The 23016-nt window shown below is 42.7% G+C and overlaps 1 protein-coding gene across 2 annotated transcripts in view; it reads right to left on the bottom strand.

Annotated features, from left to right (window-relative positions):
* Nucleotides 1-23016, bottom strand: part of SLC25A16 (solute carrier family 25 member 16) — a 1052007-nt gene that overhangs the window by 704547 nt on the left and 324444 nt on the right. For both annotated transcript variants that reach the window (XM_044055779.1, XM_044055780.1), the window contains one exon: nt 11781-11873. In XM_044055779.1, coding sequence (XP_043911714.1) covers nt 11781-11873 — 93 coding nt within the window. The remainder of the gene's footprint in view (nt 1-11780; nt 11874-23016) is intronic.

Raw genomic sequence — 23016 nt, 5'->3', positions numbered from 1 at the left:
AATCTAAGTGGCAATGCTCAGATCTGCTCGGAGTTGGTGCAGAATGGCACAAAATACACTGAACTGACCGATATCGCCAACATCCTGGCAGACAGGTTCAGCGCAAACATCACCCCCCTCTCATCCCCAAAAGGGCCAATAACCATACCAAAAGAATGAAAAATCACAGACACTCAGGTTAAAACAGCCCTCTCCAAAGCCAAAAATACAGCATCAATGGGACCGGACAGTGTCCCAGGCTGCATCCTACAAGAGGTCAAAGACAAACTAACCCCTCACCTAAACACACTGTTCAAACTCAACCTCTCCACAGGCTACGTACCCATAGAGTGGCGCACAGCAGCAGTTATTCTGCTCCACAAAGGTGGAGCCACAACAGACCCCGGGAACTATCGCCCTGTAAGCCTGACTAGCTTGGTCTGCAAGGCTATGGAGCGCATCATCATTGAACTCATTAACAGAGACATTGGGAACCTCCAAACACTGGACCCTACCCAGTTCGGCTTTGTTAAGGGCAGATCATGCCTCTTCAACCTGGTGGACTTCTTTGAGACAGTTAGCAATGCTATAGATGAGGGAAAGGTGGTACACACAGCCTACCTAGACCTCACCAAGGTCTTCGACACCATTCCCCATTCTGGTATTATAGACAAGCTCACCAGCCTAAACATAAACCCCTACGTCACAAGATGGGTTGCCAACTGGCTCACGGACAGAACCCACATGGTGAGAGTTGCAGGAGCTAGGTCCGACTCTAAATCGGTTACAAGTGGAGTTCCACAGGGCTCAGTCCTAGGACCCCTCCTGTTCGGCATATACTTCTCAGAGGTACAGGCAAGCACAGGAGGACTATGGCTGACCAAATTCGCAGACGACTGCAAACTAGGGGCTATAACTGACTCTCCGGCTGACACAGACATCCTCCAAAAGGGTCTCACTGAGACGGAGACCTGGTGTCAAAATCATAGCCTCAAGCTAAATGCCAAAAAGTGCAGAGTCATCCCCTTTGGAAAAAACAAAGTACCCACAATCTACCACATAGGTGGTAGTCCCCTAAATACGGAAGATGTAATCAGGGATCTGGGGACCCAAGTAGATAGTAATCTCACCTTTGATAATCACATTACCAAAGTGGTTAGAAAATCCTTTTATGTGGCCCACCTAATAACAAAAGGGTTCGCATCCGGATCAAAAGAGGTCATTGTGCCCCTCTACTCATCACTCATCAGACCCATCATAGAGTACAACGCCCCATTTGGGATGTACCTTACAAGATATCTGCAATAGCTGGAAAAACCACAGAAGTACCTCACCAAGAGGATCACTGGCCTCAAACAGATGCCCTATGCAGCTCGACTGAAGAAATTACAGCTGTACTCAGTTGCATACTGCCTACTCAGAGGTGATCTCTGTCTGACATACAAGGCCATGTCCAACCCAGAATTGATGGACATGCTCCACCTAAAGAAAACCTTATCCCTGTGATCCACACAATCTAGGGATCTAAACCTCACCACAACAATAAATAGGACATGCTAGAGGGACAGATTCCTGTCCCAGAGACTTCCCATGCTTTGGAACAAGATCCCAATCTACATTAGGCAGAGCTCCTCACTAACAGTCTTCAAAAGAAATCTTGACGAGTGGATGGGAAAAGTACAGTTGTGTACACTTACCATAAATGTAGATGTTCGAGTGTCTTCACTGTTGCAGTCATGACTGTAGGGTTCTCCCCTGCCGGCAGGCAGTCCTCGGTCGGCCAGAATCCCAAAGTCTGGGTCTGGCGTCGGCTGTTCAGCCATGCTCCCTGACGTCAGAGCGCCAGGGGTACAAAGCTGACAGCCGACGCCATGTTCTCCAGTTTTTCTTGCCCCAGATGTCAGAAGTTCCAAAATGAGTAAGGTCCCATACCCTTTGCAAATAAACCTCAGAAGAAGGGTGAAAAAAGGAACCACACAAAAGAAAAAATAAGAGGGGACAGGAGGGAGAGAAACCCAGACTGCAACAGTGAAGACACTCGAACATCTACATTTATGGTAAGTGTACACAACTGTACTATGTTCATCGTGTTTCAATGTTGCAGTCATGACTGTAGGGTAGAATCCCAAAGCAGAAAGAAAGGGAGGTGGTCATAAAGTAGAGGGGGCGGCTAAAAGGCCCTGCAAAACTGCAGAAGCAAAGCCTTCCTTAGACTTAGAGTAGAGAGGTAGATTGTAGTGCTTGGAAAAAGTATGCACTGAACTCCAAGTTGCAGCTTCCAAAATGTCTTTGGTAGGAACTCCCCTGAGGAAGGCAGCTGAAGTGGCAGCCGCTCTGGTAGAGTGAGTCCTTATACTCCCTGGGATTTGCTTTCCATGGTGTGAATAACAAAATCTGATTCCATGAGCAATCCATTTAGAAATGGTCTGTTTTGAAATGGCTTTACCTTGGGAACTTGAAGCATAAGAAACAAACAATTGTTCTGATTTCCTGATGTCCTTGGTTCTGTCCAGGTAAAAACGTAGTTGTCTGTGTACATCCAAGGAATGCAAGATCCTTTCCCCCTTATTTTGAGGAGTGGGGAAAAAAGTTGGCAAGTGAATAGTTTGATTTAAAGCCACTCTGGAAACCACCTTAGGCATGAAAGTAGGATTAGTCCTTAAAGACACCCTGTCTTGATGAAAAATAATATAAGGTTCCACAGCCATAAGAGCTTGCAACTCTGAAACCCTCCTGGCAGAGGTCAGAGCTAAAAGGATGGCTGTCTTCCAAGATAAAAACTTGATGTCAGATGAGGCAGCAGGCTCAAAAGGAGGTAAGGTGAGCTTTTCCAAAACATAGTTAAGATCCCAAGCAGGAATGGGAGGAGATCTAGGGGGCCTTAAATTCTTAGCTCCTCTGAGAAATTGTCTCATGAGCTGGTGGGAAAGGATAGGATGGTCTGTATTATAATGAGCAGAAATAGCAGAGGCGTGTATCTTTATGGAAGAGAAAGAGAGACCCTTATGTAAGAGGTCTGACAGGTAAAGTAAAATCTGAGGAATGTTAGGAATAAGAGGATCAGACCCCTGAGCCTGCATCCAGGAACAAAATCTTTTCCATTTTCCTGCATAAGATTTTCTAGTGCTAGGACGTCTGGCTTCTAAAATGACATCCATAACCTGCTTGGGTAGGAGAGAATGAATCAAAGATCCTGGATTAACCAGGCCGCCAGGCTGAGAGTTTTGACATGGGAGTGTAGAATCTGACCCTGATGTTGGGACAGAAGGTTCGGAATCTGTGGTAAAACCCAGGGTGGCTCTAGACAAAGGTTTCTCAGTGTTGGGTACCAAAACTGTCGAGGCCAATTTGGGGCCAGCAAGATTATCATCTTGGGCTTGTCCTGCTTAAACTTTAGTAATGCCCGTGGAAGAAGAGGAAGAGACGGAAAGGCATATCCCGAGAGATTTCTCCAACTGAATGATAGAGCATCCACTTTCCAAGCTTGATCGTGGAAAGTCCTGGTGCAAACAATTTGTAGTTGATGATTGAGGTGGGATGCAAAGAGGTCTATGTGAGGACATCCCCAGACTGCTGTAATCATCTTGAATATGTCGGAGTCCAACATCCATTCGTGTGGATCCGAAAGGTTTCTGCTCAGACCGTCTGCCAGGAAGTTTTGCTTCCCTGGTAGAAACTGTGCTTAAAGGTCCAGATTGCAAGCTAGAGCTGTGTTCCAAAGATCCATGGCTAGTCTGCAAAGGGGGTAGGAATGAGATCCCCCTTGCTTGTTTATGTACCACTTAACTGTGGTGTTGTCTGTCCGTATCAGTAGTTGTCCTGGTTGTAGAAGATTCCTGAAGGCCAATAGAGCTTTCTGAACGGCTAACATTTCCTTTAAATTGATATGCAGGTGCTTCTGATCCTTTGTCCAAAGGCCCTGCAGACAGTTGCCCCGAAAATGGGCTCCCCATGCATAATCTGAGGCGTCTATAGTTAGAATCTGAGTGGCAGGAGGAAGACAGAAGGGTTTTCCTTTGTTTAGAGTACATGCCTTGGACCACCAAAGGAATTCCTTTTGAAGACAAGGCAGGACAGAGATCAGTATGTCTAGACTGTGACAATGCTGAGACCATACACTTTTTAGGTACCACTGTATTTTCCTCATATGTAGTCTTGCATATGGTAGGAGAAGGATGCAGGAGGCCATGTAACCCAGAGCCTGCAGGAATTTCCTTGCAGATAGCTGAGTTGTAGTTGCCAAGGTTTTGAAAGTTGAAGCCAGCTGTAACTGTTTTTCATATGTCAGAAATGCCATCTGGGTTGTTGTGTTTAGAGAAGCGTCCAGAAAAATTATCTGTTGTGAGGGTGTCAAATTTTACTTTTTTATGTTTACAGTGAATCCCAGGAACTTGAGAAGATTCTGAACATACTGTAGATGCTGGAGTAAGACATCCTTGCTGTCTGCCTGAATAAGACAGTCGTCCAGATAAGGGTAAATTTGAATTTGGTAAAGACCCTGGGCGCAGTAGACAATCCAAAGGGCAGCACAGAGAATTGGTAGTGCCTCGATCCTGCCTTGAACCTGAGGTATTTTCTGCATTCCTGTCTGATGGGAATGTGTAAATATGCCTCTTTTAAATCCAAAGTTACCATCCATGCATTTTTGGCCAGCACTGAGAGTAGCTGCTGTAGAGTAAGCATCTTGAATTTTGGTATCTCTAGAAAGGCGTTCAAGACTGACAGATCCAGAATGGGTCTCCATGAATTTTGCTTCCTGGGGACTAGAAAGAGCCTTGAGTAAAAACCTTGTCCCATCTCTGAAAGTGGAACTAGTTCTATGGCTTTCATAGCCAAGAGAGCTTCCACCTGGATGAATGCCTCTGACCACTGATGTTCTGGAAGATCTGGCCATCCGCTTGGCCTTGGTGGGGTATGAAAATGGAATTTGTAACGTCTTGAAACCACATCCAGAACCCACTTGTCTTGGGTTATACGAGTCCAATTTAGATGAAAAAGAGAACGTTTTCCTCCGAGAGGGGCTTCCAGGCAAGAAGTTCCTGCAGCCCAACAGAGGGAGTCATTGAGTCTGTTTTCTATGAGCTTGCGACCTTGTCTTCTCCTCCCCTAGGGGTGGAAGCAGTCCACTGTCTTGGTCTGTAAGAGGCTTGTGTTTGAGGCCTACCTCGGGGGCGTCTATATCTACCCCTCTGAGGCCTGTCTGAATTGAGAAAGGACCAATTTTTTGTAGGCCAATTCCTGCTAAATCTGGGTGGCTGTACTTGTAAGAAATCTTTAACTGTTTGCATGGACTTTGCCTTGTCCTCCATCTTTTTAATCACGTCTTCAGCTTTAGATCCAAATAAAACATTATGCTGAACAGGGACCATCCAATAATTTAGCCTTTTCCTGATCTGGCAAATTTTGTTCCTTTAACCATGCATGCCTTCTAATTACTGTGCCAGAGGCAGCAGCCCTACATGAAGCCTCCAAGGCATCAAATCCACAGTGTAAACCATGCTTCCCAACTTGTTCAGTGGCATGCAATAAGTCATGTAGTTCCTTATCATCAGCACAAGCGGAAATGGAAGTTAGCTTTTGCTTTAAAACAGACAGGAGAAATTGCTGGTATTTCAGCATATGAAACTGACAGTTTAAAGCCCTAGTAGATAAAGCAGCAGAAGTGTACACTTTTTGCCCCATCTTTCTAGAGATCTGGAATCCTTCGCAGTGGGAATGGGGTTTTTAGCAGAAGCGGCCTTAACGCCCTTAGGACCCTGAGAAATGGTTTCAGGGTCAGCAGTAGGGTTCTTGAATAAACACTGGTGGGAATCAGGAACCCTATAGTATCTGTCTGGCTTAACAGGAGCTGGAGGAAAAGAGTCAGGAGTTAAGTTAGCCTCCGAAAAAGCATCATCCACAATATCCAAAATAGGAGGAATAGCCAGGGGCCTATGTTGAGGAAGAAGAAGAAAATCCCTTAGTCTTTTCTTAGATTCCGAGTACTCCTGTCCTTCCCAGTGGAAATGTTCCCTCATTTCATGCAAAGTTTCCCCAAAAGAGAAATCCTCAGGGGAGGAAGCTGAAGGAATGGATTCCTCAGCATCAGAATCCTCATAAGGAGGGAAAGAATATTCCTGGTCAGAAGAAGAGACAGAAGAAACAGAAGCCTGATCAGAGGAGTCATAATAAACTTCCTGCCTTGGCCTTTTATCTGGAGGGGGATGTGAACCCCTAATCATAGTAAGTAAGTCCTCGCCATTTTAAGTAACTGCTTCTGAGACTTGGGAGCCGGATCAGAAGAGGCCTGGGTTGCAGTCTTTGATTTGGAAGGAGTCTTTGCCTTTGTCTTTGGCTTTGCCTTTATAAGAAGATGAGTAGCCCTGAAAACCCCTTCGGAAGCCGGTACCTGCACAGCGGCTCCAGCCCCATCTGAAGGAGCATTGTCTGAAGGTCCAACTGAAATATTCAAAGGCCTAGTTGGCTCCTCGTGGGAGTCCGTTTCGGCTATCGGTTCCGAAATGGCCGATGACAGGGGCTGCAAAAGCGCCTCACTGACGAACGGCCGAACCTGAAGCTGGCTCCGCTTGTGTGATATCGTCTGATTTGGACCTCGGAGGCCTGTCTTTGTCCTTGCATCGTTTATGAACTCCGGTAGCCGGAACCGTATCCGATGACATTTTATAATTAAAACGCCTACCGAAGTAATGAAAAGCAAAATCGTACCTTCGTTGAAAAGCACATTGATTGAATCTAGCACAAAACCGACAACTAGCTACGTCGTGGTCAGGGCCTAAGCAAGGAATATAGTAAGAATGAAAATCCTTATGAGGTATTTGCTTCCCACATGAAATACAATTATTAACTTTTTCTGACATCGGACTGGAGCAAGAAAAAAAAGTTTCCCCAACGGGGTACTTAGCTTTTAGTAGGAGAAGAGAGTCTTCGGACTAAAGTTTGATTATAAAAAAATTGTCAGGAGTCAGCCGACCGGCACTTGCGAACTGCCATCACCGCACGGCAAGAAAGACTGGAGAACATTGCGTCGGCTGTCAGCTTTGTACCCCTGGCGCTCTGACGTCAGGGAGCATGACTGAACAGCCGGCGCCGGACCCAGACTTTGGGATTCTGGCTGACCGAGGACTGCCTGCCGGCAGGGGAGAACCCTACAGTCATGACTGCAACAGTGAAACACGATGAACATCAGAAAGTTTACCTCGGGGATCACTTCAGTGGCTCTGCTGGACAGAGGCACAGGGAACTAACCTAAGGGGGCGGCGAAAGCCAACATATTCTGGCTAGCCTTATAAATGCCTTCGGGCAGATAGCCTAGTACCTACCTATGACTTATGGATGTTTATCTTGAGTTTGTAGTGTTTAGCTGAAATGGTCCGGTATGCTTAAGCTCAACAGATTTAATACAAGTGATTTGGCTTTGTTTGAAACATCTATATGAAGGCAACTATTCTAGCTGCTGTACAATATAATTCAACTAACTCACAGTATTCAGTATATCTTAGTGCTCTGGTCGAACTGTGTTAACCCATAGTAGAAGCCTAGACCATCACTTTAAGACGTACGGTCAAGTTGGACACTGTAAGGAGCACTTGCGGCTTATGGACTTGAATCTTGGGCTTGCTGTGAGCAGATGAAACGCCCAGCATACCACAGCTTTTTTGACTCAAGATAAAAGGTTGAGTATGTTACAACTGGATTGTTCAAAGCCTTCATATGTAGGCAATTATGTTAGCCGCTGTTCAGTTCAGTTAGGTTATAGTATCTTTTAACATTTTAGCTTGTTTGTTGAAATGTATTTTTAATTTATTTTGGAGGCTGTGTATGGAATATAATGGGCGGGGATACAGGCTAGAGTCAGCTAACAGAGCGTTACTGTGGTTCACTTGTATTTACTGCTTGCTCGTTGTGTTTGGAAGCTTATGAAAGATCAGTATCTGAAATTTATTAGTAAATGCCGTCCTTATAACGAGTTTACAGTGCTGATTTTTAGCTAAGCCCGCTCGTTGCAATGTTATGCTTTAGTACATTCAGTAACTCATTTATTAATCTAACTTTGAGTGGAGTTTATGAATAAAGGTATTGGGCAGGGATTAATGATGTAATTAATTGATTATGCATTACTTTCCTGATGATAGCGAAGTGAATAACATGCGACTTTCAAAGGACATTTTAAATAAAATGTTTTTTATTCTTGTTATCTGAAGAAGTTTGATCATAGTATCAAACGAAAAGTATTTGTTGAAGTAAAAGCAGCTTAACATATTTCGTGGCAGTTTTGTTCTTGCACCTCGGGCTATGCAGGATATAACTCATATAGCTAAAGATACTGCAGCAGTTATCGTGATGAACATCCTTAGTTTTGTACCAGTGTCTTCCTCAACAAATTTAGAAAACTTAAGAGCAAAGAAATTAAGTCATACCTTCTGCTTTTAATCTTGGCAAAGCATGGTATGCCCCAGGCCATTTAAGTTTTGTTGGAAGTATGTGGCAAGTCATCTAAGTTTTGTTGGCTTTCCTTGCATTTTGTCTATTTTTATGTAAAATTGACTATCAATTTTGTAAACCTATTGTTTGTTTGTCTTTACAATTAACTCTCTCATTTTACTGTTAAATATGTTATTTCTGGAGATTTTCATGTCAGGATTCCAACGAAAATGGAACCTCCTGGCTCAGCATTATTGGTTAATCACATTTTATTTTATTTCTTTTGTTAACCACAAAAATAAAATGGTCTTAAACACTGGACTGTTTTTGATCACAACCCAGGTGAAATGGCAACCACAAACATACATCAATGTGAACAAGAACAAATCATATAGATACTTAATAGTAAAGTAAATACATAATTATTACATTAAGATTTCATTTACCCTAAAGAATTGTAAACTGCCCAATATGAAGAATAAGAAAAACATTCACTGAGAAACAGAGGGAAAACAAAGTAATGACAATGAAAATGATGATGTAGTGATGATAACAATAATCCCCCAAAATATTGCTTAAAACAAATTTTTACAGATTTTCCAAATTATATCAGTAGTCATGGAATGATGTTCTGAGTCATAAACAAATGGCAAAGTTACTACAGTAAACTCTCAGTTAACCGGCAGCCATGGGGATTACTAGATGCCGGATAACTGTAATATCTGGTTGCTCGAGAGTTAATATTACAAATATGGCTGCAAATACTGTACCCTATACTATTTGTTTGGTTTGACTTCTCAGGTTGGGGAGAAAAGGAATTTATTCCTATCTTCCTTTTTAAACCTCTAAAACTCAAACGAAAGGCATGTTTCTGCAGGGGGGGGGGGGGGGGGGGGGCAGAAAGTGCAACACATGAAAAATCTACTTATTTCTACGATTTATATATTTATTTATTTTTGCAGTTGCTTCAGTTCCTGTTAACTGAGAATTTACTGTACCAGTCCTTCAAGGATATATTCATAGAGTATTTGCAAATGTGGCTTAACCATGATCCCTAAGACAAGTGCAATTGTGTCTATCTGCAATGTGAGATTTTAGTAGTTTGCAAAATACTGGAAGACTGCTACCATTTTGCACATTTTGTGGTAAATTATTCCAGATGTCAACAGCAGCTTTACTGAATGCTTTCTTTGTGAAAGCCATGCTCACCTGGCTTCTCAAAAAGTAAAAATTCTAACAATATATTTCTAAGCAGACGATACCTGTCATTTACAGATCTTCTGGTTTCAGTGTTTCTTACTGCTGGGGTTCCCCATGTTTCCCTTATAACTACTTCAGTGACTCTTACCCCAGCCATGTATCTGCAAACAGTCCAGTATGAGCTTCCACTACTTTTCTCTCAAAACAATACTCTTTCTTCAGAACTTACACTTCTGTATCCTCATATGGGGAGGAAAAAAATGTTTGTCAGAAAGATGCCAACTTTCTGTACCAGTTCTTCTATGTGTATGATTACTGCATTTTCAAAATGTGGAGCCACAAGTCAGTGGAGAACTTGTTAACAAAGTAATTGATAGAACAGCATCAGTAAAAGACAGTCACTGACAAGAGATGTCAGCAGTGTGTGCCCATGTCACTGTGTGTGCAAAAGCCCAGAAATAAGTACAAGATTTACTCTGTGGGACAAAGTAGCAGACTACAAGTAACTGCCAGGGAGGATAGTAAACTAGCTAAAAATCTTTCAAATGTTTACTAGGCAAACAGGGTTATTTATCAGGAAGGGTGACCTCAGTGACAGATTGTCAGAGCAGTGTAACACTGTCACTGTGGGTGCTCAGTGCCAGGTTTCTGATGTAACAATGTTCTTACCTCAGTTACACATTTGCATTAGTACTTCACTGAGATGCAGGCAACCAGATCTGCTGCTAAATGTTTTGCATCTAACCAGTGACTCAATCCACTTTCTAAGGTAATACATTTTTAAATTGTGAGCTCAGAGCAATGGCACAGAGGGATATAGCCCTGACTATGGCCCAAGTGACCAGACTTCAATTAATCACCCAGGAGGCTGACAATGATAGCACAGGAAGAAGATGCGTATGCCCATTCTGGGGGATTGGATAACACAGGATGCATACAGCCACATTCCCTTGGAGGGATGGCACTGTGGTGAGTGTCCCATGGATGGGCATTTGGTTGAATAAGCCAATGGCTGGTGGTATTCCAAATTACTGAATGCACAGGAACATGTAGTAAAGGGCACTGTGAATCCCTACAGTGATGCTGGTATCCCTTCCCTCTGCCCAGAGGTGGAGTTGAGTACTTACACAGACATTCTCTTTGCTAGGATGCTGTCAAGAGCACACACACCCGGAAGTCTGCCTGACTGATGGCCTCTCTGGATGAATCTCACAGTAGTGGCTTTGGGGACTCCCCACCATAGGAGAATGAATGGGCTCTATTCGGATATGTAAGGATCGACGATCACAGAGCAGAGAGGGGAAAAAGCACCTAGGTGAAACTTAAAAACTGTCATTCAGTAAATCACATCTCTGCAACACTGGTGGCTCAACTTAATCCACAATAAATCTATAACATTGAGAACTATTCTAATCCTTATGCATCTTAAAAAGATCCTTTATAAAGTGTTCCATACAGCTAGGAATAGGTAGAGTCTCTACCAAAATGCAATGACACAATGTAGCAACACCAAAGAATGAACAAAACAAAAGGAACCAGATAAAATCTAAGCTACAACTTCAACCACATAAATTTAAACTTGTAACCAAAGAAGTGTAATAAAATTACACAAGTTCAACACTTAACAAATCATCCATTTTATGTACACAACTATCTTTTCCATGTTTGGTTAGTGTCACACACAATTTAAGCTTTCTCCGAGATGCCTCATTACCCTAGAATCTTACACAGAAAACTTCACAACATGATATGATTCCAATAAGCATTCATTAATTACTGGAAAGAACCATCAGCTATTCCTTTATTTTGGAAACATTACAAATTCTGTAGAAATTAACACTTCATTCTTGCTTGGCACATTCCCCAGTTGTAACTATCCATAGCCTCATCTACTGCTGTGCCACTGTAAGATTATCACAATATTCTGCACTGTGGAGATGTACAAAATTAAACATACACTACCGTCATAAAATGAAACTATATATATTACTAACAGGGAAGTAAAACCTAGGAAACTATACTACAGAAAGAAATTTCAAAGACAATTGTATGGTCATTTTAGAATTAAAAAGGCATACCCTCAGCAATTCCAACATTAGAAAAAAGTCTCAGAAATCTGATATCTGTATTTAAAACTAAAAACACATCAACATTCTCCCTTCTGTGGAAGCTCCACTCACCTAGATGCTTGTAATGAGGATTCTGAGCCTGTAATAAAATCTTTACTCTGTCCAGTGGGGCAATGGTCGTCTTGGCACAGCATCCTGCCACACCTGAGAGACAGAAAGGACAGTTTAGTCCACAGCAAAAAGGACAGAGGGAATACTTCAGCACATGACTACAGTTGCAAATAAAACACTCCAAACAGAACTTAATCTTCTTTCTACTCTAATACCAAACTTTAATGTATCATGTGCAAAACGTCAACTGAAGGGCAAGTGATGAAAACAGTTTGCAACAAATATAGGAAACAGCAGCAGATGTCATACATGCACCTGCAATTTCTTGTAAATATATCAAGCAAAAATGACAGGAATACACATGCACTTTAACAGTATGAAAAAAAACATTTACTAAGGAGAAAAAAACAATACAAAAATTTACAATTACAATTACTTAGAGAATTACGCAACATTCTGAAATCACATCACATTGTCATGCAATGCTGACTTCCAATACTATTGCAGAACATAAGTGCAGTGATCTGTTGGTGGTTCTGCAGTTCCTACACAGGCCAGTATTCACAGTCAAGCTCCCAGGTGCAGCCTGCTAGTGACAGGGAAGGCATAGTGTGTTGTGACTCATAGTATCAACTACTGCTCTAGGGAATGAGAAAGACAGTGTAGGAAACAAACGATCGTGTAAGGACATGCAAATGAAGGTGTGCAGTCTAATGAGTGCATTATGAAATGGAAATAACTGCTCCTGAAAGAAGGTCACAATTCAAAGACACAGAGGAGCAGAAGTACAGCAAGTCTCACATCACTTATACCCCTGACGTCATGGAAGAAGGGACAGCAACTGACGCAGGACCCAAGACTTAGTTAATCAGGCCGACTGAGGGCTACCTGCAATCAGATAACCTAAATGTAATGACTGCAACAGTGAAACATGAAGAACATCAGCAAAACAAACACATGAATCTGCAAAGTTGCAACAAGCAAAGATGCTCATGCAGTAGCAGTGATCATATCTCACCTGATAGTGCAAAGTGACAGCATAAACAAAAGTGGTAGTCAGCATATCACTGGCTAACCAACCAGCAACAGACTATTTTCAAATGCACAAATATATAATGGGTATAGATTGATATGCACTGCTCATGAAAAGAATTGAGAAGAATGCATGGGGTTCATACATCAGTGGACACCAGTGTATGTGTAGCCCTCATCATACACTTACAGGGAACTTTTAGATACATATAGGGGGATACACTGGACATATCACAGGCATCAGACTGCAGAAAACTCAACATACTCCCAAGTACACTACTTCCACACACAGATGAGCACAACCATGACCCAGCACACCAGGACAGAAAGCTGTCACCATGTCTGACTTCTAAGACATCAAATACCCCTCCAGTATACTGGGTACTACACTTTGTACACAAGCACAACCAAGGTGTCCTTTAAATGCATTGTGTCACATGGCAAAGGTTACAATTCTAGTAAATCTTGATCTATTAATGTGCAGCACACACAGAAGTTAATAACCACTGCGTTTGCACAACATCTTGACAGAGCCCATGATGCATATCACCACTTCTTGCATAGTGAAATTCCAAAAGCCTCCCCTACCCTAATATGTTCCCACTGTGTTTCAGGTGATGCCAGATACCCACTGAAGCCCTGGTTGAAGACATTCACACAGAACCCAAAAAGCATGGCTGATGCACAGTATAATGCCACCCATACACAAAACCAGAAAAGTACAGTCGTGTACACTTACCATAAATGTAGATGTGTGAGTGTATTCACTGTTGCAGTCATTACATTTGGGTAATCTGCTGGCAGGTTGTCCTCAGTCGGCCTGATTAAAAAAGTCTTGGGTCCTGTGTCGGTTGCTGTCCCTTCTTCCATGACATCAGATAGTCAGGGGTATAAAACATGCAGCCAACACCATTACATCAGTTTTTTTTGCCCCAAATATCAGGTGCCCCCCAAATGGGGAGCAAATAAAATTAAAAACACCAACAAATATAACTCCAATCCCAAAAGCAAATACACCAAAAGGGCTTTTAAGCATAGTGAAAGAAAGTAGAGGTATAGCCAGAGAAAAATAGGGGGCTGGAGGGAGGGTAACCAGGACTGCAACAGTGAATACACTCAAACATCTACATTTATGGTAAGTGTACACAACTGCACCATATTCTTTGTGTTTCACTGTTGCAGTCATTACATTTGGGTAGATTTCCAAAGCTATGGTTGGGTGGAGGGAATTATACAGCATTAGGACCAACTATAAGGCCCTGCAGGACAGCAGTGGCAAAGCCAGCTCTGGATTTAGAGAAAAAAGGTAAATGGTAATGTTTGGTGAACGTATGAACTGAGCTCCAGGTAGCAGCTTCTAGAATGTCCCTGGTAGGTACACCTCTGAGAAAGGCTGTAGAAGTAGATGCAGCCCTGGTGGAAGGGGATCTGATCCCCTGGGAGATAGTTTTTTCCATGGTGCATACAGCAGAAACAAATACAATGGCTTACCCATTTGAAAATAGTTTGCTTTGAAACAGCCTTTCCCTCTGCAGCAAATGCCACCAGTAGTTGTTCAGATTTTCTTTGAGATTTTGTCCTGTTTAAGTAAAATCTAAGTAGTCTGTGTACATCCAATGAATGCAGAATCCGCTCCCCCTTATTCTGTGGATTGGGAAAGAAAGTTGGCAAATGAATGGTCTGATTAAGAGCCAAACTGGATACCACCTTAAGCATGAAGGATGGATTGGCCCTGAGAGACACCCTGTCCGCATGAAAAATGATGAAAGGCTCCACTGCCATAAGAGCCTGTAATTCGGAAATCCTTCTAGCTGAAGTGACTGCTAAAAGGAAAGCTGTACTCCAGGAGAGAAATTTTAAGTGTGCAGTAGCAGCTGGCTCGAAAGGAGGGAGAGTGAGTTTTTCCAATACAAAACTGAGGTCCCAGGCAGGGGTTGGAGTTCTCCTGGGTGGTCTTAAGTTTTTGGCCCCTCCGAGATACTGCTTTAGCAGTGGATGAGAGAAGAGGGGAGGTTTTGTGTTGTAAGGAGCTGAAATGGCTGAGGCATGGATTTTTATGGAAGAAAAGGACAGGCCCTTGTGAAGCATCTCAGTTAAGTATTGTAAAATATGAGGAATATTGGGCACTGCTGTGCTTATCCCTTGAGATTGATTCCAGGCACAGAATCTTTTCCATTTGTCAGCATAAGATTTTCTAGTAAAAGGCCTTCTCGCCTCTAAAATGACATCCATCACAGGTTTGCTGAAGGATGCTAAGGGTGAATTTGGGTGATTAGCCATGCTGCAAGAATCAAAGTTTGGAGCTGAGTGTGCAGAATTTGGTTGTTCTGCTGAGACAGTAAGTAAGGTGTCTGAGGAAGGTGCCACGATGGAAGGTATGACACATTGTGCAGGAGTGGGTACCAGTGTTGGAGAGGCCAGTCTGGAGCGATCAAAATCATTTTTGGTTTGTCCTGTTTGACTTTTAGTAGAACTTTGGAGAGCAGAGGCAGAGGGGGAAAGGCATAGACTGATAGGTTTTTCCAGCTGAAGGCTAGAGCATCCACTTTTCCAGGCTTTTTTGTGATGAGTTCTTGTGCAGAATTTGTCCAACTGATAGTTCTGGGGTGAGGAAAAAAGATCTATGTCTAGACTCCCCCATTTGCATGTCAACATGTTGAAAATCCATAGTTCCAGTTTCCATTCGTGAGGGTCCATGAGATTTCTGCTTAGTTCGTCTGCCAGAGTATTCAGCTTTCCTGGCAGGAATTGAGCTTGTAGTTGTATCTGATAGGTCACAGCCGTGTTCCACAATGGCATGGCTAGTCTGCAAAGGGGGTAGGAGTGTGTACCCCCCTGCTTGTTTATGTACCACATAACCATGGTGTTGTCTGTCTTTATCATTAATTGTCCTGGATGAAGGTAGTCCTTGAAGGCTGTCAGTGCATTCTGTACAGCTAACATTTATTTTTGATTGATATGAAGATGCATTTGATTTGGGCTCCACTTGCCCTGAATGCACCTCCCTGTCAGATATGCCCTCCAAGCATAGTCTGATGAGTCTGTAGTTAGGGTTTGGGCGGCAGGGAGTGGTGTGAATGGCAGTCCCTTGTTCTGGTGGCAGGCCTCTACCCACCATAGGAACTCTATTTGCAGGCAAGGTATGATAGGAATCATTGTTTCCAGGCTGTGACAATGCTGACTCCATAGACTTTTTAAGAACCACTGAAGTTTCCTCATATGCAGTCTTGCATATGGAATTAGGAGAATGCAGGAGGCCATGAACCCCAAGGCTTGCAGTATTTGCCTTGCAGAAAGCAGGGTTTTTGTGACCACCTGTTTGACGTAAGTCTCCAAATGAATTTGTTTCTCTGGCGTAAGGAAAGCCATCTGGGCAGTTGTATTCAAGCTTGCACCCAGAAATATAATTTTTTGAGTGGGTACCAGTTGTGATTTCTTTTCATTTATAGTGTACCCTAGACAAGTTAGAACCCTTTTTACAAACGCCAGATGGTTTAGAAGAGTGTCCTTGTTTTCTGCCTGAATTAGGCAATCATCCAGGTATGGATATATTTGAATATTTCTTTGCCCGCAGAATGCAATTACTGGAGCCAGGCACTCTGTAAAGACCCTGGGCACAGTAGATAACCCAAAGGGCAGTGCAGAGAACTGGTAATGCAAGTAGCCTGCTTTGAAGCGGAGGTATCTTCTGCAAGATTCCCTGATTGGGATATGCAGGTAAGCCTCTTTTAGATCTAGAGATGCCAACCAGGCATCTTTGCTTAGCATAGGAGGTAACTTGTGAAGAGTCAGTATCTTGAATTTTGGAATGTCTAGAAAGGTGTTTAGAGTAGATAAGTCCAGAATTGGACGCCATGATTTGTCTTTTCTGGGTACCAGGAAAAGTTTTGAATATAAACCTTGTCCCCTTTCCTCTTCTGGTACTGGTTGAATAGCCCCCACATTCATGAGGGAAAGTACTTGTTTCTGGGCCTTTGCCCACTGATTTGGGGGCAGGTCTGGCCATCCGTTTGGAATTGGCAACGTGTGGAAATGAAATCTGTATCCCTGGGATACTATTATTTAAAACCCATTTGTCCTGGGTTATAAGTTGCCAGTTTCTTACATGCCAGTTTTCCCCCCAAAGGGGCGGCTAAAAGGTAAGTGCTTGGTAAGTGTAAAGGGATGTCATTGAGACTGCTTACCATAGGGAGGTGTCTTGTTTCCAGATTTGGAGGATGAGGCACTCCATTGCTTTGTTCTAAAAGTCCCTTGTGACTGAAACCTGGAGCCTTTGGAATGTCTGGGCTTGACTTGAGTGGCTCTCGAAGGAACTGGAAAGGACCAAGCAAGCTTTCAATCGTCTGCAACTTAGTCAGCTGTAAGCCATCAGCATTTGTTTCCATTCAGAGAGAGATGCCAAAAAGGAGCAGGCCCAGTACCGAGCCCTGGAGGACTCCACTAGTGACGGCCTCTTGGTGGAGGTGACTCATCTATTTTGACCTCCTGGGTCCTATCAGTTATCCAGTTGTGTATCCAGTGGGTGATAAAAGGGCTTATACTTAAATTAGTGAGCTTGTCTATACTGCCTGAGTGGGGTACTGTATCATAAGCCTTGGCCAGGTCAAGGTAAACTGTGTGCACAGTCTCCATTGCTTTGGTGACCCTTTCAAAAAGTCCAGCGGATTTAATATGCATGATCTTCCTTTAACAACCCCAAACAGAGATGGGTTCAGTGTTTGAAAGTTACCTAGGTCCTCAGTTATGTCCATGATGATTCTTTTCATGACCTTACATTTGAAGCTGGTCAGATTTGTGGGCCTGTAGTTACCTGGATCAGTGGGTGGACCTCCTTTGTGCAGGAGAATGACTGTATCTCCCATCCCTTGGGCACAAAACGTGACTGTACATGACTGTAGGCTCCAGTTGAAAAGTGATTCAATCAGACCAGAGAGGTCATGTTTCATTTTATTCATTAAGCATCCTGGGATATTATCAGGACCTATCAATGCAGTGTTTTTGACTTCGAAAGTGCACTGAATACCTGTTTCCTAGTAATGTTTGCAGGGATTGTGGTATGAGGTATTTTCTTTGGACTATCGTGTGTGTGTGTGTGGGGGTGGGGGTTGAGCTGAATCTGTCAGCCAAAAGGTTGGCAATGGCCTCCAATTCCGTGTGAGTGATGCCATTTACAATAAGTTCTACACATTGCTGCATATTTCTCCTGCGGTTATGGACATAGCTGTAGAAAACTTTGTGGTTGCCCTTTGTCTAAGAAACTATTTTTCTTCAAATTTAGCCTTTGAAGTATTAATTAACCCTCTTAGCTGCCTGTTTCGATTGGTCAGGAGCTGTTAGTATGTATGGCTTTGTTCCTCCTACACTTTATACTTGTAGTATAATCAATTGATATTGTGATTCCTCCAGGGTGGCTTGTCTTTTGAGTTTGTCTTACTTTTAATATGAGTAGGCACAGCTCGCTCTATACAGCTATTAATATGGCTGTACAGAGATTTTGTAATTAGCTCAGCATACGCTACAGTGTTAACTGGGTTTGAGGGTGCTTGGAATTTAGGCAAGGTGCTACTTAGTAGGGAGAAGTTAGCCTTGGAATAGTTCCTAAAGTTTTTTTTTTTTTTAAACAAGAAACATCTTTATTAAATTATCATGTAGGTTAGTTTTTTTTTTAGTTCCTAAAGATTTTTGGTTTTGCTGCCCCCCACCCCGATTTATTATTTTTTTTTTTGAGCAATACTGCTTTATGGTCAGATCTGAGCAAAGACATTACACTGGGTGAGGAACATCATGCCCCACACCCCCTATATTCGTACACTGGGTGAGGAACATCATGCCCCACACCCCCTATATTCGTACAAGGCCAAGGATGTTTGTATCCCAGGTAGAACCACCAGTTACTTCTCAAAACCTTAGTAACCTTACATCTAGACACCCAAGTCCTAAACTGGTTTCAGGCCTACCTCGTAGGCAGAAAACAGGCAGTTATGTGGCAGAACAAACTCTCCTGCCTATTACCGAACAGTATAGGCGTACCTCAAGGGTCCATCTTAGGACCTCTTCTGTTCTCAATATTCATAAATGATCTCCATTCAGTTATCCCCGAAGCCACCTGCATCCAATATGCAGATGACTCAACTCTCATCTGTTCTAATCCTATCCTTGACAACCTTCTAATAACTACCCAACACTGCTTTACCAAAGTTGAAAATTGGCTAACTGACCATCAACTCATCTTAAACCCAAAAAACCCAACTTCTTCTTTTCCACCCAACCAACCCAACACCTTTCACACACTTTACCATTCAATCCAACAATGGTACCATTATTTCTCCTACTACCAGTGCCAAACTATTAGGAGTAATCATCGACAATAAACTACGATTTGACACCCACATTATCCAAACTATTAAAATGGTTAACAAAAAACTAGGGTCTTTATATAGGTTAAAACCTTCCTAACTCCAGCCGCTAGACTAGCTACTGCCCGCACCTCTTATCCACCCTACTTTACGCCTCCCCAATCCTTACGAACCTCAACAAGTCTGACCTCAATCGTCTCTCCACTTCTTATAACAACATTGCTAGATTCATCACTGCCCTACCCTATAGAACACACCACTGCATTAACCTGAAAAAACTTGACTGGCCAGAATTCCCTAATCTTCTACTTGAATACCAACTTATAGAAGCCTTTAAAATCCTGAAATATCCAGATAACACCCCTGCACTAAAGAACATCCTAACCCCTTACTCCAACCTAAGTTCTCTTCGCTCATCTAACAAACTCTTAATACAAACTTGCAAGTCCCATAACCTGGGCGATTCACTGTACTCCAATATTATTGGCAAGGTATGGAATTCTCTTCCAAATAAGCTAACGTCCTTACCATCACTAGCTCTATTCAAAAAAGAACTAAAAATCCACTATAAATCACATTGGCTCTGCCCATGCACAAACCCTGACTAACTTTCCCATGAGCAATTCTTACAAGTAGGCAATTTTTGTATTATTCAACTAAGTGTGAATTAACCAGAATGTAATGAAATGTAATCAATTATACCTTCTATTGTAATTATCTTCTCTCTCTTAATACTATGTAATATGTCTTTATGTCTTTTGTAACAATATATCACTGTTTAACCCTGTTGGAGCTTTTCTCCCCGGGACTCCGCTGAAAATGGACATGTATCCAGTCGGACTATCCCGGTCAACAAATGTAAAATAAAATAAAATAAAATAAAATAGAAGAATGGACCAACTGTTCCAGGATGTTGGTATTAACAAAGTTTAGGAACTGCTGAGCTTGTGCATTAGAACTGGTGTAAGATTCCCAATATATAGACAGGTAGTTGAGATCCCCCAGGAATATCCTACTGGGTTGAATGGTGTGGGACACTAGTACAATGAGATAGGTAGTATGAGTTTCCTGGGACATTAAGGAGGACCTGTAGATTGCAAGGATATTGTACAAGACCCTGTTTATGGTAAGTTGCATATGTATGAATTTCAGTGAGTCATACACTTTAACTAGTCTGGATGTGAGGTTGGCATTAATACAGACAGACTCCTCCACCTATAGTTCCCTCCAGTGTAGTACCTGCTCTAAAGATGTGAAAGGTTTTCTAACCTTGCACTGCTGGGCTACTCTCCACAACTTTAAACTATGTCTCAGTTACTACACAGATGTCTACATCCTCTAAGGACAGGAAAGCTTGTAGGCATTGGTGCTTCTTGTTAACATTTCTAGCATTGAGCAGTACCATCTTCGGATATTCCTTGGTAGGTTCAGTTAAGGCAGTAGGTTTATCTGTTTAGCATTACCTAAAAAAGGCACTATGGGAATGGAAAAGGTCTTTGCTAATATCTGAAAGCCTAGAGGGGACAAGTGCAGACCATCCTTGGTAAAGCAATGTTGTAAGTCAACGATGTCCTCCCAGGCCATCAAAAACTGTACCCCCTTTGATTGACACAAGAATGCCCTGAATGGTAAAATAAGTGTTTGGCACGGACATGGTTTTTGCATACTGCAAATGTAAACTTCTATACCACTCTTAACAAAGGCTATTCCAGTTAAATACTAGAACATGGCAGGCTGGCTACTGCGAGGGAATGCATCTGTGATGGGTCGGGTCTATTGTCCATCTTTATGTCATGGCACCGCTGCTGGTCAATTATGAGGATGTTGGCACCATGTCAGGCTTCTGTTACACTGCACTTGCACACTGGGCTGTAATTTAGTTGTGTGGCAGCAGGCTTTTGCTATCTTGTGTATATGTGTGGAGTTGTGGGCACACTTCTAGGGTTCTAGAATCCTGCATAAACATGGGGCAGTCAAGTTTTGCATTACTAGCTGTACCTTATGCACATCTATGAGTGAAGCCTGTTTTATCCCTTTTGTATTTCAGCACAGGCAAAGTGAGGAGCAGCCAAGACATTTGACACAGAGGGGTTAGTTTGCATATTATCTACTAGCCTGTACTGTAGTAATTATACCACTTATACAACATCTTCATTTATATCACCACTTCCCACACTGTGCCCCTCCTACAAGCCATAAAGCCAGTAAGCTACAGGTATGTCCACTGCAGCCATCATCTGTCCCACCTGTGGCTGGGAGGGGGGGATGAGAATACTTTGATTGAGCGGTGGCTCAGACTTCTACTAGGCAGGTAATCCAACTCAATAACCTGCTGCAGTCCCTGGCATCAGTGTGGTTGGTGGTACAGCAGGTACCAGGCAGTGCAACAGCATACGGCGCAGGCACACCTGCCCAGTGGGCCCTAGTCATTAGACCACAACAAATGTGTGACACCTGCCACCATCCACTCTGACCCATCTCAATCATCGGGAGCCAGCACACAGCCCATACCCCCAACTTATCAACCAGCCAGGTACACCCTGTTTTATTGTGTCAAAACTCACTCCTGCTACACTATTCAATACTCTATATCATCCTTTACCTCTGCCTGCTATAGTGTGTGTGTGTGTGCATCTGAAGAAAACAGACAGTGCAGATTACTTTTCCAAACATCATTATTGTAATAAAAGATCTGGCTTCTAGGAACAGAATTAGCAAAATCTGTGATTAGCGACTGTGTAACATGCCTGGCATTTATACACAAAATGTAACCGTTCCTGTACAGATTTCAAATCTGCAGGAACAGTATCGAGAGACACCAGTAATGACTTTTACAGTACAGCAGTATATAGAGAACATCTTGTCACTGTAAATGACTAGCATTCCAGATTTCTAGTGGTGGAACCTTTTAAGATAAACAGGTACAAAGACTGTGGTTTCAGCACTGAAGAAGTATCTGCTACATTTGTAATCCCACAGACTATTTAAACATGCAGTGGCCCACTACTCAACAGGTTTCTTATCTAACCAGTTTTATACAAATTTAAGGATACAACACAAAAATATAATTCCAATATTACTACAAGCAAATGAAATGAAGGAGACATTCATAAACATTAAGCAGTGAGAAAGTAGAGTTGTGTACACTTACTAAAAATGTAGATGTTCAAGTGTATTTACTGTTGGAGTCCTGACTTGTAGGATTTCCTGTCATGGAAGCCCTTGGCCAGCCTAACTACCAGAGTAAAAGTCCCCCCCCATGACCAGGGAACACACTTGACCAATGTCAGTAAGCAGAGTATTAAGTGGAGACTGTCTACATCATTACCTCAGTTGTTTTCTTGCCTCTTGTAGTCTGGACCCCCCCCCCCCAAAAGGAGCAGGAGGTTAAGGCCAGATGGATAGGACAAGGATCCCTAGGCAGGAGGGAGTGGAGAGTAGGGGAACATAGCACATGGAATAGCAGGTCAAAGCCAGATGGATAGGGCAAGGGATCCCTAGCCAGGCAGAAGTGTACAGGAAGGATCCTCGGTACATGAGGAAAAAAGTAATGCCTCCCTGAAGGCTATGGGGGTAAGGAGGGAGGGAAAGACAACTGCAACAGTGAATACACTCAAACATCTACATTTATGGTAAGTGTACACAACTGTACTATGTTCTTCATGTTTCACTGCTGCAGTCCTGACTTGTGGGAAGATTCCAAAAGCTTAAGAGGGGAGATGGTACAGTGGGATGAGAAAGGGAGGTCTGAAGGCAAATAGAGGCAAAAAGAGAACTGTAGCAGAAGGCGGCTGACAGAGGTACTGTCTGGTGTAAAAAGATAAAGAAGATCAAATGGCAGGCTCCAC

This window comes from Protopterus annectens, chromosome 14.part0, assembly GCF_019279795.1.
Source record: "Protopterus annectens isolate FY-2018-M chromosome 14.part0, PAN1.0, whole genome shotgun sequence".
Taxonomy (NCBI): Eukaryota; Metazoa; Chordata; order Ceratodontiformes; family Protopteridae; genus Protopterus; species Protopterus annectens.
The sequence above is the reverse complement of the archived record's forward strand: the minus strand, read 5'-3'. Positions and strand labels throughout refer to the sequence as shown.